Source organism: Epinephelus moara, chromosome 11 (genome assembly GCF_006386435.1).
Source record: "Epinephelus moara isolate mb chromosome 11, YSFRI_EMoa_1.0, whole genome shotgun sequence".
Taxonomy (NCBI): Eukaryota; Metazoa; Chordata; class Actinopteri; order Perciformes; family Serranidae; genus Epinephelus; species Epinephelus moara.
Genome location: NC_065516.1, coordinates 1,390,513 through 1,405,094, shown reverse-complemented (window position 1 = coordinate 1,405,094; position 14,582 = coordinate 1,390,513). Strand labels below are relative to the sequence as shown.

The 14,582-nt window shown below is 39.3% G+C and overlaps 1 protein-coding gene across 3 annotated transcripts in view; it reads left to right on the top strand.

Annotated features, from left to right (window-relative positions):
* The window catches only part of map7d2b (MAP7 domain containing 2b), a 47,643-nt gene that overhangs the window by 25,267 nt on the left and 7,794 nt on the right, over positions 1-14,582 (top strand). For all 3 annotated transcript variants that reach the window (XM_050056988.1, XM_050056990.1, XM_050056989.1), the window contains 8 exons: positions 3,095-3,184; positions 3,538-3,632; positions 7,889-7,962; positions 8,057-8,265; positions 8,963-9,101; positions 10,054-10,234; positions 11,596-11,700; positions 11,866-11,929. In XM_050056988.1, coding sequence (XP_049912945.1) covers positions 3,095-3,184; positions 3,538-3,632; positions 7,889-7,962; positions 8,057-8,265; positions 8,963-9,101; positions 10,054-10,234; positions 11,596-11,700; positions 11,866-11,929 — 957 coding nt within the window. The remainder of the gene's footprint in view (positions 1-3,094; positions 3,185-3,537; positions 3,633-7,888; positions 7,963-8,056; positions 8,266-8,962; positions 9,102-10,053; positions 10,235-11,595; positions 11,701-11,865; positions 11,930-14,582) is intronic.

Below are 14,582 nucleotides of genomic sequence, written 5' to 3'. Positions count from 1 at the left end.
TTAATCGATTTTCTTACACCCCTCATCACCCCAAATCGATGGTGCGCCAGAATTTAAAGTTTTACTATGGTGAACACTTTTAGTTTGGTGAATTTGGTGAATACCGCATCCGCTCCCTAGACCGGAACCAGAATCCAGACAAAATTCAAAGTGAATAGACACCAGGCTCTTCACTTGAAGAGCCTGGTGACGCGAGGCTAGGAGCTAACTGGTAGATTAGACTCTTGCCGTCTCCGGTCGGCAAAACAGCAAAAACGTCCTTCTTGCAAAGGAAAGATTCGAGCGCCGTCTTCTGTTCCTCTTTTAGAGAAAAAGCCAAGTCTAACTCGTTCATTGTAGCGGCCAAAGCCGTTTCAGACAACTGGTGTTCATCCGTAGCTATCTTGCAATGTTGACTGACTGATTCCGGACTTCATCGTCGCAGCGTTGTCGTCATCTGTTTAGCTCGCCTCTGGCCCGCCTATATCAGATACACCGATGTGATTGGTGCAGCTCGGCTACAACGGCATAGGTAATGAGCATCATTACTGATTGCCAGAGTGACTCGCTCAGCAAATTCAAATTGTGCTCTCGCGAGAACTCTGGATTTCCAGGGTAGGGAACCACTGCTTTAACTGTTTAAAGACAAACTGTGACTTTTGTGACCTGCCAAATAATGTTGTACAATTGACAAATAGCAAATTCAAACAGGGTCACAATTTTTTTGTCTCTCTCCATCAGCTACCGTACATATTTTTTCAGGAATTACGTCCCGTGGTGGTCCACCCGAAGGGGAGGGACTTTGCCTTTCTATTGTTCATCATTTCCATCAACAGTTCACAGCACATACAGTATTTCCACTCCTCCTCTGTGGCTAATGAGTGTCTGGTCTGGAGCCCCCACCACACCCACACACACACACACACACACACACACACACACACGCCCTTATCACAACAAAGGGCTGCTCCACTTCCTGTCCTCCTGGCCCACGGCCGTGTTTAGTGATGCATACATATCAGCCTCAGCAGGGAGTCCAGTCTATATAAAACACCCTCACACACCCTCACACACACACACACACACACACACACACACACATCATACCAGACATTTACCCTGCAGCTATCTGTGAAACTTATTAGACCCCACCTACGCACAGACAGAGATCAGATCAAAACACACACCCATCCACCAGACATTTCCAATCATCCCTGTCCCATATAACAGAAGCAGCCCCTGCAGAAATCCCCCTTTTTTTTTTTTTTTTGCACTTTTGCTGAACTGCTGCACTTTTGCTTTAAACCCGCAAGGAATTTAACCAAAATTTGCTCTTTTACTCTATTTCTTAATGTGCTAACTTACTATATATATATATATATATATATATATATATATGTAAAATGTTTGCCAAAAATCTTATGAAGGTCTTCACTTTACATATATGTTACATTAACACAATATTTATGTATGATCTCAGCCTCTCAGCCATCCAATTATATTAAGTCTTTTGTGTTTTATTATATTAAGTCTAACAAAAATGTTTCAAAAATTAGATTATAGTGATATTTTGTTAAATACTTAATAATAATGATTCTGTAAGCTGTCATGGTCCTGGCTAGGGCTGACATAATATCAGATTTTCACTACATGATAAAGTGCTGCAGGAATGATGTTTTTTGTGTTTTTTGTAGGCTGACACTGGAGTTAACATCGCCCTGGTTCCCTCGTCAAAAAGCTTATGGGATTTTTCTGTCAGATTTTGTATTATTGCAGAAAATAAGCTCTGTGTCAAACATAAGTTTATGATACGTACACATTTTGTTAACAAAATAATCTTAACAAATGAACACTACTTTTATGATTTCTGAAAGGTAAATGCAAAGCCAGGAGTAAAAAGCTAATGTTAGGCTATAAATGAACTACAACACAGTCACATGACTAAATGTTGCCAGCATAAGGAGGCTGTAAAGCCATGTCCAATGTGATGACATTCTGTAGTCTCATTTAGCCACTTGTTAGCAGCCGACTTTTTAAAAACATATGAAACCTTCAAAATTCACGAGTGGGATATTTACTGATGTATTTTATGTCATAGAACAAACGTGAAAGTCTCTTAAGCGTGTGTGAACCACAGACCTTATTTCAGGCATCTAATCAAAAACTGATTCAAAAAACCCATTAACTTTGGAGCGAAGGAACCAGGAACTCATTTCTTGGTTTTAGGACTTATTCCTGCACCACACTATAATGAAAAATGAAAATAAAAGCCATGTACAATGCTCATATATGTAAGGAAAACAAAATACACAAAAGTGTTTTGACATACAAATAGTTAAAATGAAATATGAGATCGATATGAAATAAAGGTATTAAAAGAAGAAAACAATGAGCAGCAGTAGTGATGACATTCATGACAGTGGGATATTCTCATTTTCTAAAAATTATAAGACAGGATTGCATATTTTGATAAATTTGTGTTGTTTTTCTTCTAACAATCTATATGTAAGTCTCTCCAAAGCAAGGTTAGTTGCAACCTCCTTCAACTGTAAACTCACAGGAGCATTTGCATATTTTTCCAAAAGAGGGCAGTCATTCTCCCGACCTGAAGAAGTCTGGAGTCTATCAGCAATGACTGATTAAAACATTCTTACTCACCATCCGGGATATGTTCTGAGTAATACTTTACTTAAATCAAATTATAATCCCAACCTTCTGATTCACAGTAATCAGGTTACACTGTGCATGTGGATGCTGTCACGGTGCCTTCAGGTGCTGTAGGAAACATTTTCCTCTCATTTAAATGGGACTGCAGCAGCTGCCTCTGTATCATCATCCTCCATTTCATGATTAGGCAGGCTGCTCTCTGTTCTGCTGCTTCATTTCTGCCTCACATCACCACAAGGTTAATTTATTCAGCAGCCTGCACCGCTTATCGATCAGCAGGATTATTTTCTGTGTGAGGGGGCAGTTTTTTGTGTGTTGTGTGATGGGTGTTTGTTTTTAGGACGTGTATTGAACATTTACGTTATCCTTCGATACAGCTGCAGTCAGCACTTTGATTCACTGTCATGTGTGTGTCTGTTTGAGTGATTTGTGTTTTTTTTTCTATCAGTCGGTGACTTCCTGTCTCCACCCGGGATGGATCAACCAATCAACAAACAGCTCTCCAACTCTTCAGCTGCCCTGCATTCACCAGAGAGAGGTACAGTAACAGTGGGTTCACATTCACATATCACAAATTTACTCAGAAGCTAAAGATGCAAAACAGGTCAAGGCCACACAATGCAAAAAAATAAACATACCCTATGTTGAGGAAACTGCATGTGATATAAAAGAGTACACATACTAAGAGCTTTTCATTTCTTACAGTTCAGTCATGTTTTTAACGTACATTTAGTAGCTCTTTCATTAATGTGCATATCTGAGTGGAGTTGAATATTTTGCACAAGTGTGTCCTTCTTCTGATTTTTGTTGGTCTGTGTCAACATCATTGTGTGTTTTGTGTGTGTGTGTTGGTACATGACCCATCAGTGTCTTCTGTGTCCCATCGAACAGCTTCCCCCAACCAACACAGACCGTATAGAAGTTCCTCCAACCGCAGGAGCATCGCTGGACTCCCTGAAGAGACGTCTAGAGCCAAAACACCCACGGTCAGCTCTCACACACACACACACGCACATGCACACATGTAGAACTAGACACCTAATTAACGGTGAGCGATTCAAGACTGAAAGGGCACATTAACGTTAAGTGTTGTGAGACATTTTGTTTGTTATGGTTATCTTAGAAATATGTAGATATATGCACACACAAACCTGCACACATGCCTGCAGCTGTAAACTGGAGATTCAAAGGTCCTATTATGTGTAGATTAATGTAAATATTTGTGTTGGTGATGGTGAGTGACTGCCTTTAGCTTCTATGCTTGTTATTGCTGTTGTTTCTTCCAAATAAGACCACATTTCCCACAAACCTTTTTGGTTTATTTTGGAAAGGAGTTATTACTGTTGTGGTTGAATGTTTTCTTGTCTTTCCTGAGGAGGATGAGCATATTGAAATGTTTATTTGATTGACTTTTTATTCCCATCACAATCAGATGTTCAGCTTTCCTCATCATGTTTTAAATCAGAAAACAGTCCAGCAGATTTCTATGCAGATTTGATCCAGTGGCTCTTAATGCGAAATTCAAAGTAAAGGGCTGACTGTTAAAAACAGGTGACAAGTTTATTTAAAGAAACAACAATAAAAAAAATTTAATTTAATTGGTGACTCTAAATTGTCCGTAGGTGTGAATGTGAGTGTGAATGGTTGTCTGTCTCTATGTGTCAGCCCTGTGATAGTCTGGTGACCTGTCCAGGGTGAACCCTGCCTCTCGCCCAGTGTCAGCTGGGATAGGCTCCAGCGGTTAGAAGATGAATGAATGAATGAATGAATGAATGAATGAATGAATGAACAATAAAAAAATCTGAGTGACAGTTGCTGTATTATAAATATACCTTTTGCAAAGTTTATCATGCATCCATCAGCATTCATAATGATTGACCCAAGGGCGGATAGTCCTGATCATGAAGGATCCCAAGAAGGGTGTGGTCCCATCCAACTACCGGCCAACAGCCTGCCTCTGTACAACATGGAAGCTCCTGTCAGGCATCATAGCAGCTAAGATGAATAACCTGTGCACCGCCTGGATTGACTACAAAAAGCCTACGACTCATTGCCACACACATGGGTACTGGAAATGTACAACATCAACAGGACACCAAAGGCCTTTATCAAGAATTCAATGGGGCAGTGAAAAACGACTCTGGAGGCTAACTAGAGGCACAAGTTACCATCAAGTGCGGCATATACCAAGATGATGCACTGTCCCCGCTGCATAGGCCTGAACCCCCTCAGCCAACTCATAACAAAGAGTGGCTACAGATACTGGTTCTGAAGTGGAGCAACCATCAGTCACCTCCTCTACATGGATGACATCAACCTGTACGTCAGGAGTGAGCGAGACATCGACTCACTGATCCACCTCACCAGGATCTGCAGCAATGACATCTGAATGTCATTCGGATTAGATAAGTGTGGTCAGATGGTGTTCAAGAGAGGGAAGACGATAAGAACCGAAGGGGGAGGGCGGCTGAGGACTCGAGCCACTGTCCAGGACGAAACAACCAAGATCCAGGAATACGTCAGGAAGATGGCCCCCAGAGTTGAGCTGCTGTGAATACGTCAGGCAGCAGAAAGCCAAGAGTGCAGAAGAGGAGGATGAACCATCATGGAAGGACAAGCCCCTGCACGGCATGTGCCAGCGACAGACTGAAGAAGTGGTTGACATCAAGAAATCCTAACATTACTAGCTACAATCGGTCTGTAAACAAAAAAGTTTGGTAGGTTTGGAAGCCTTTATTCATAGTAGCGATGTAAATCACTAGTTTCATCATGATACAATATCATATCGATTCTTTGGACAACGATGCGATTCAGGGGCCTGCGATCGATATGAGACGATATCATATGATCATTTAATTCTTTTTGCTTTTGGCCATAAAAAATAAAATAAACAATTAACTTAAATAATTGTAACAGCTTAAGTGCAGTAAAGTTTATGTTACATTGACTCCACTAACCCACAGAGAACAGCACATGGGATAAGTTCACCTTCAGGGCTTTCTGCCGTAAAGACCTGAAAGAAATGTTTTCATTTTAATCCAAACCATCGTCTTTTCCCTAAAACTTGAATGTAAAACTTCCTCCAACAGCCATAAATCATGGATTAATAACAAGGTCATTTCACAAAAGTATAATATTAGGCTCAGTAATACCTATCATTAGCTTAAGCCACCACCCATACTCTGCATAAATTAGCCTAGAAACTAGCAGATTTCCTCTACTCATAGCTCAACAAATTACCTGTATTATTTATTCTTTTTCTGACTCACAGTTGGTTTAAGTCAGTGCATCTCCGGACTGAACAGCACGATTGAATTTCAGCCTGCATGCACGTTTTTTCAGCCAACGTTGTTGAAACAGAGCAGCTAATGTTGTTATAGGAAGAAGTTAGCGGAGTGAGATGCCCGGCTAGGCAGATATGTCATGTTTTATCTTGTATCGGCATTGTTTAGATACGGCATGCGCTTTGTCTGTCGATCCCTGTCTTCTCTGAAATTGATAATATTTCCACCCTGCTGATTTATTACCCGGTAAATAATTTTATCCTCATCGTCTTTCTCTCGGCTGCTTGCCGTCTGCCTGCTGCTGTTTGACAGTGACACTGACTTTCAAAAAATAGGTATAACCTAAAGACGATGTTATGGATTAGTGTTTTCACCTTGCATCAATGATATTGGATGGTGATCATTAAATCGATATATCAGTTCATATCAGGATTGTTACACCTCTAGGTAATAGTGCCACCTACAAGTAATGAAAAAAAGTTCCTTCTTATATCTCAGTACCATTATGTCCCAGTTGCGACAATGCCCACTAGGGCTTGCCACTACTGTAACACAACATAAAGAAAACAAAACAAAACACCATAAAGCACAGAGCCGGCTGGTGAACCAAGCAAAAGCAAACAGAGGCAGCTATGCTTACTGTTATGCAGTGTCATCGATAGTGTCTGTTCCGAGAGCCCAAGCGCCGCTCTCCTGAGCTGCCAGCCCCGTCATCGTCTGGATAGTTCAGTTTTTGGTTTTCTTCTTTTTTTTTGATGGAGAGAGAGAGATATAAAAAGGTATCGCTGTTTGTCCGTCGGGTCGTGCAGATACTGCTACCACTCTCCTCGCGTCCTCACCAGCTGTATGCCATTTGTAATCAAAGGTCCCCACCACACGCCTGCGCATGGAGCACCATAGCACCTGGGACCTGCCGCACTGGGATTTGTAGTTCATTGTCCCAAGGCATTGCACAACATACATAACAATAATAACATAGCTGCGACCTCAGGTTCACAACCAGCTCTGCATAGACCACAAAGAAAAAAAAAGAAAGAAAGACCCAGACCATGACCGTAACAGTACTTATACGATGAGCCACATCTGGGGGTGCCCTGGTAGCTCACCTGGTAGCTCACCTGGTAGCTCACCTGGTAGCTCACCTGGCAGCTCACCTGGTAACTCACCTGGTAGCTCACCTGGCAGCTCACCTGGCAGCTCACCTGGTAACTCACCTGGTAGCTCACCTGGCAGCTCACCTGGCAGCTCACCTGGTAGTGCACGCACCATTAAAGCTGAGTCCTGACTGCAGTGACCCAAGTTCAAGGGTGCAGGGCTCTTTGCTGCAGGTCCTTCTCATCTCTCTCTCTCACTATCAATAAAACATGAAAAATGCCCAAAAATAATTGTTAATAAAAAAAAAAGTTGAGTCACATCTTCATGTATAATGTGTTGCTGTGTTTGGGCATATAATTTTGTTCTACGTTACATGTAGCAGGATTCAAAGAATCATCTATTGAATCATGATGCCTGCATAGTAGTAAAGTAGTACGGAGTCATGATTATTAAATAAATACTCAGGAATTCAGTCATAGGATTGTTTTCACTAATTGGAGAAGAAAACTCAACTTAATCTCTAACATTGGAAACAATTGCAGTGTGCTTTAAGAGCCACATAGTTGTTTTTTTGGTGGAAACTATGAAATCAGTATTGGAAATTATTTGATTTTGATACATGATTAGGAGTAAAAGTGACAAACCAGGATGCAAGTGTGATCCCAAAACTCACAGAACCAGAATGAGAATAGATCAAGGTTGATGAAACAGAGAAGATTTCACTTTCATGTCAGGCTCTAGTGGAGCTAACATATATTTGGAACAAACATTTTACACAATACTTGATGACATGGTTGACTATTCGTTTATAATATGTGCTGTTGTTTTTATCACAGTTGTATTTTTTAAATGTGACTTTGCAGGGAGACACTCCAAACACACCGGCCCGCAGTTCTTCCTTCAGGGCCAACAGCAAGGGCCCTGCCACACCGAAACGGTATGAAACACACACACACACACACACACACACATCTCACCTGGATCATAAATATATAGTCCAGGTGACCTCATGTGTTTGTGGTGATTTTCAGGGTGAGGTCAAACAGGAGCCGCGCCCAGTCGCCCTGCTCCCCTGGCCAGTACCCCCCCTCCCCACTCCGGCAAAGGGCCACCACCCCCGGCACCGACGATAGGGGTCACTCTGAGGTCAAAGGGCACAGCACCCTGGAGAGAAAATCTACCAAATCTGAGACCTTGGAGAGGAAGATTCCCAAATCCACCAGCAAAGAACTCAATGCAGGTAATGGCAGTGTGTGTTTATGTCTCTGCTTTGTTGTCATTATAGTATACAGTTGACACGCATGAGAGAGAAAGATGCAAACTATAAGAGAAAAGGGTCTGTGGGTGCTGCTCAGATCTTATAATTTAATATAACCAAAAGAGGAGACCTAAACTAGTCCTAACACAATGAAAGTGAAACCCTAACTACCTGATCTTACACACATTGAATATCATACAATACTGAACTCCAAAGTTATTATACTTTGGTCATAATCGTAGTCATTGAATTTAAAAAATAGTTTTAATATCAAAGGGACATTTTTTTGACAGAATCAGAGACAGAGACAAAAGCAAAGAGAGACAGAAAATTTAAGCAGCAAAGTTGAACAAAATACCGTCCTCTCTGTGTTTGTTGTCTGGATCAAAACTATGTTCATACTAAACTAAAAAACAAATATTTTTCTCTCTGTTTTGGAAGCTGCAGTTTTCTCACCTGAAAACAGAGAGTGGATATATCAGAAAACAAAGACTTGGTGTTACGTGTAGAGTTTTATTAAGACTCTGCTGTATTGCTGACCAAGCTGTCTGTATTACACCCTCGTCCACTCTGCGGGTTATTCTGACTCCTGAAAGATTTGTCCAGACGTGTTTGGGTTTTTTTTGTTAAGTCATGCTGCACCACCTCTCTGTTCCAACATCTTTGTCTCCACACACAGAGTCTCCGGGCACGCCCACAGGCAGGAGTGTTGGTGGAACGACGGATGCTGAGGAAGCGTCCAGACTACTGGCAGAGAGACGACGTCTGGCCCGAATACAGAAGGAGCAGGAGGAGAAACAGCGTCAGGAGGAGGAGAGGTGTGTGCGTGTATGTGTGTGTGTGTGTGTGTGTGTGTGTGTGTGTGTGCATTAAGAGCTTAGTTAAACATTTAAATGAATCTGCAGCTATTCTAATAATTGATTAATCCTTTAAAATATTTTTTCAAAAATGTAATGTCAAACATGTCTTACCTCCAGCTTCTCAAGTGTAAGATTTTGTTCCATTTCCATTTCCAAAAGGTTGACATCATCTTGGTATCTGGAACTAAAATGATTTCTAGTTGTGACTTTCATATGCATGTTTACATGTGTATTTATGTATGAGTGAACCCTTGCATTTATTTTAATGGATAATCCCAGTTGGTCTGATGCTAAAGATAAGACTGGTTGAAAAGGAAGAAACAAATCTTATTTTGAAATTACTATGAAAGTTAGTAGTTATGAAAATAACCTGTTTTATAAACCTTCGCTTCTTTAGTGCTTTTTTTTTCTCTTTTCTCTCATCATGTTATGTGAAAACCTACTCATCATTAAACCTATATCTGATTCTGGTTTAATTGTTTAGTTGAGATTCACCACAAGTCTGACTGAAACTTGTCTTTTCAGCTGCTTTGTCAAGTATTTTGATAATAATTATGGGATAAAAATCATTTAATTTACGCAATTAAAGTATCACAATTTGTAGTTTTATGGGGATTGACTGGAGCCACCCTCAAGTGGCCATTAGAAGAACTGCAGTTTTGGCACTTGCATGTTGGCTTAATTTTTCAGCCCTGGAGGTTGCTGCTTGTTTTAGATATACAATATTTGTGTTAGACAATGACCAACACAGTCTCCCATCATTTAACATTTAGCACTACATATTCATTTATAACAGTCAGCTGAGTCCAGAAACTGACGAATAAAATGAAAATGACCATTGATTTTTCATTAGTTCATGCTAGCATTGTATTGTGGCCTCTACAACTCAAACCCTCATGTGTTCCCCCAGGCAGAGGGCTGAGGAGGAGCAGAGGAGGCAGCAGGAGTTGAGAGAGAGGCAGGAGAGAGCCGCTCAGCAGGCCGAGGAGGAGAGACTGAGGCGGGAGGAGGAAAGAAGGAACAGAGAGGACGAGGAAAGACGGCAGAAGGAGCAGAGATGGAAGGACATGCAGGATCAGCTGGACAGAGAGGTCAGGTCACATAAATCCCTTTTTAAATTTGTTTTTATACATGTAACATTTGTCTGCTTACATTTCTAGAAAATATCTCAAAAATCATTCATTTAGGATGCAGCTTTCTGAATAAAAGGAGATGGTTTCATGCCATGTTAATATTATTTACTATTTTGTTGATTTTGACACCAGAAACCATGATTTATGTCCCGCCAACTATTAAATGTCAGTGCTGGTTTCTGTTTTTTCTTTAATCTACCTTAAACTTTTGGAACAGATAAAAAAACACAACCAGAAAACAACAAATTCCCTACAGTGATACACCCGCCAATATAAGGAACATCAGTAAAATGACCCCAGATATTTTTCAAGTTTTTTTAAATACTTTGTATTGTCTTATAGTCATTGTGCAGTAAACCATATCACACACATATGTACGCATGTACAGATGAAGTATAATAACAATAATAATGTAAAATAGCATAAAATAAATCAAGAAAAAGTTAAAAAAAAAAAAAAAAGAAAGAACAAATTGAAATCTTAAAAAGGCCACAGCACGTTTATAATGAATATAAACTGGATGAAAACAAAATGTTACATAATTATCATTTTCCAGTGTCCCTTCTTGACCTCTATTATATTTTTTGTTGATGTCTATTATTTTTAGTATGTCATATCTGAAGCATATCAATATATATTTTACTAAATATGCATTCCAAAATCCAAACACCATTACAAAAGTCACAGTAGATAAATAACTTAATGCAATACAAGACAACATAGTAAAATAGAGAACAAGTAACAAAGCAAACGCCACAAAAACAAATTTGGGCATATAGTCTAAGTAAAAAATATTAAATAAAAGTATGAATTAAGTTGTACATTTTCATACAAAAATCATTCTGTAATGTTTCTTTCTCTGCATGCAGTTAAAAAAATGAGTCCAGACTTGATAAAACATCACTTGCTGATTATTAGTCAGTGTAATTAATGATTCAGAAGAGGTAATGTCCATCATAAATTTTAACCATTCATCAAAAAGGCTTTGTCTGACTTTTTTAATGGCAGAGAGAACAATCATTGAAGCGCCAATGCAAATCCACGGGGCCCCAGATTTTTAACCAGCTAACAACAGGACAACAGGATGTGGAGTGCCTATCTAATCTCCTCTAAATAAAGACAGGAAACCAGATCATTGAGCCACTTAGCAAAACATGAAGATACATTTCTTATTTTTATTATTAAGGTTGAGTCAAGGACAGATTCAGCTTTTTCTTGATTGCATCTTTTGATTAAAGATGGTATGTGCAACTACAACTCTACTTTTATCGACAGAGTGAAGTATAGACAGAAAATGTGACTGATGTGATGTTTTTCAGAGGGAGGAGGCCTTCCTGCGAGCCCAGAAGGAGGCAGAGAGGAAGAGGCAGGAGAGAGAGCTGCTGCACATCCAGGAGGAGCAGGAGAGACTGCAGAGGAAGAAGGTATCAGAAATCTTCTCAAATCAATCTGTTTCATATATTTCAGATTTCACATCAGAAGGCATTTTTCATGTGGTGTTATTGACACATAAAACACTGATACAATTAAAAATAAAGAATAAAAACAAAATGTATTTCACCATTTGTTTCTTGGATCCGTATTCACAGAGGATTGAGGAGATCATGAAGAGAACACGGAAGAGTGAAGTGGAGCATCTGCCTGGTGCTGCAGGTGAATGTTAAATACACCACTCTCCTTCAACACACCCTCAGTTCATATTCTCCCCAAGGACTTCATTTCCTGCAACATGACAGTGTGATGTATTTTTATTTCTTTTGTTCTATTACTAACTCCACAAATTATTACTCAGCTGTTTTTTTGTGATTTTTTCTTACTCGCATATGAAATATTCTCACAAAACTTTTCAATCTTGTTCCTCCAGCATAATTAGTTTTCTGTGTAATTGAATGAGATGAGTCTCAGCTGCAGTGTGACTCAGCAGTGTCAGACAGGCAGAGGAACAGCGCCTCCTGAAGGTTAAAAAGCAGTAACACCATCACCGAGTAAACTGCAGCATTTCTTGAACTCTCTGACCAACGTGGCTTTACATTACTGCTGTTTTATCGGCACAGGTGGTTTCAGAGGAAGTGAAACACACTCATTTCATCAGTATTACACACTGAGTTACAAAACCTGCAAGATAAGTTATCTAGAAAGAAATGTCTTGACAATAAAGGGTTGTTTACTTGTCCGATTGTCACATTATTTAACCTGTGACCAACAAGCAGCCAATTACAAGTGAAACACTACATTTACTGCACATAAGCTATATTCCAAGTGTTTTAACAGGCTTTATATTTCTACCAGATTACCTGTCAGATTATTCGTTATTAAGTGTCAGGGTTTTTTATTTTCTTTAGTACAGTTTTTAAAAAGACATGTATTTGTTTATAATGATATAGAGCAGGGCTGTTCACACTTTTTTGGATGGTGGCCAGATTAGATCATGTTAAAATACCAAGGGGCCAGTGCACCATATGGGTTATTAAAAAAAAACAAAAACATGAGACATGGAAGTGTACTAAGGAAGTACGCGATTTGAGACACAGCAGCAGACAGAGGGGTTTCATCTTTCAGTGAAAAAGCATTCACCTTTCCACCACTCCAAAAACCAGCGGCCCTTTCTGTAGACTTTATGCTTTTTGCTGTGGCCTACCTAGCAGGAAACGTCTGCTGCTAGGTAACAGTTTGCTTCCTTGTTTACCGTCTGTCCATGAAAACACATTAGCTCTGCCTGCGTATGATAGTCCCGCCATCTGAAGTGAACAGAAAAAATGCAAAGTCAACTGTATAATGTAGCAGGCCACATATAGTATATTATTAAAGATGAACGGGGGCCAACTGTGGCCTGACTTCGGATGTGCGTGATATAGAGCAATGATGAGTCAGTAACCAGCGACTGTTTAGTGTTTTAACTTGAAAAATGACCTTGAACTTTTAGATCAATTCATTTATTAAATGATGACTGACTTTCAAAGCTCCATAACTGCTATGAGCCTTTAGCAACAAACAAAGACAGACTGGATTTTTTTTAAAGAATTACTTACATATTTTGTGATGTTTGATGTTATTTACTATACATATAATACTATACTATACTCACACTATGTTATGTCACATTTTATATCCCATGTTATAATTCTGTACTATACTAAATATGTTACAATATTACTGCATTTCACTTTATGTCACATTCTAAAGACCATACTATATTAAACTATATTTTTGGGGATGAGCGAGTACACCATTGTATGTATCTTTTCAACCGACTAACATATCTGTATCCGTATCAGTGCTCGGAATGGGTGGAGTTTAAACCAGAGGTGGGTGGGACTTAAAGCAAACGTGTGGGACGTAACCAGAAGTTGTTATTTTAGGCCTGAAATTGATATGGGTTGATCAGGAGTTGCTGTATTTAACATTTATTTGAAAACTATTTACAGAACAACCTCAAGTTTGAGCCTCAGATTATTTATTGATCACAAGAGTAGGAGATTGAACACAGAGGATTTTCCTTTATCACGAGTAAAATTATTTGTAAAAAGTACATTGTTTATTCTAGATACTCATATCTGAGTATTCAGCTTAACCCTATATCTTATGTTAATATACATAGTTATATTTGGTTACCAGGGTTCGTGCAGACCCTTAAAAATCTTAAAAGGCATTTGATTCATTAATCTAAAAATCAGGCCTCAATTGGTATTAAAATGTCTGAAATCAATCCTTCAACAGTCTAACAAATGCTCAGTCATAGGAAGTATGGATTTTATCAACAGTTTTTTCTAATGTTGGATTGTAAAATTTCAAAATAATTGGCAACATCTGTTTTTCTTTAATAATTTATGAATGCCTCTCACATGTATGTCACACAAATCAGGATAGTGTTAACAACAACACTTATATTTTGTTTCTGGCTAGGATGCTCAGAGCAGAGGATCCACTGTCTGCTCACTAGCTGTCTCTGTACCCTGGATGACACAGGAAAGTGCAAATTCAAGGAAAATTGGCTATTTAACCAAGATTTGGCTGAAACTGTCACAAGACAATGCATACGCGGCTCCGTGTATTATGTGCAAAAGAAAATAAAATTCACACTCACAATGGGAATCAAGGCAATAGAACCCTACATGCAGTTGTTGGCTGATGATTTATTTTCGTTATTGTAAAACTGCATTAAAAGTCTTAAAAATCTGTAAATCTAACTTACCTGAGGCTGTAGGAACCCTGTATGTTGTCTTATTATGTTATATCCTTCATTATATTTCTACTAGTCCATACCCATTAAGTACAGCATACCATACCATGACTTAGTCATACCAAA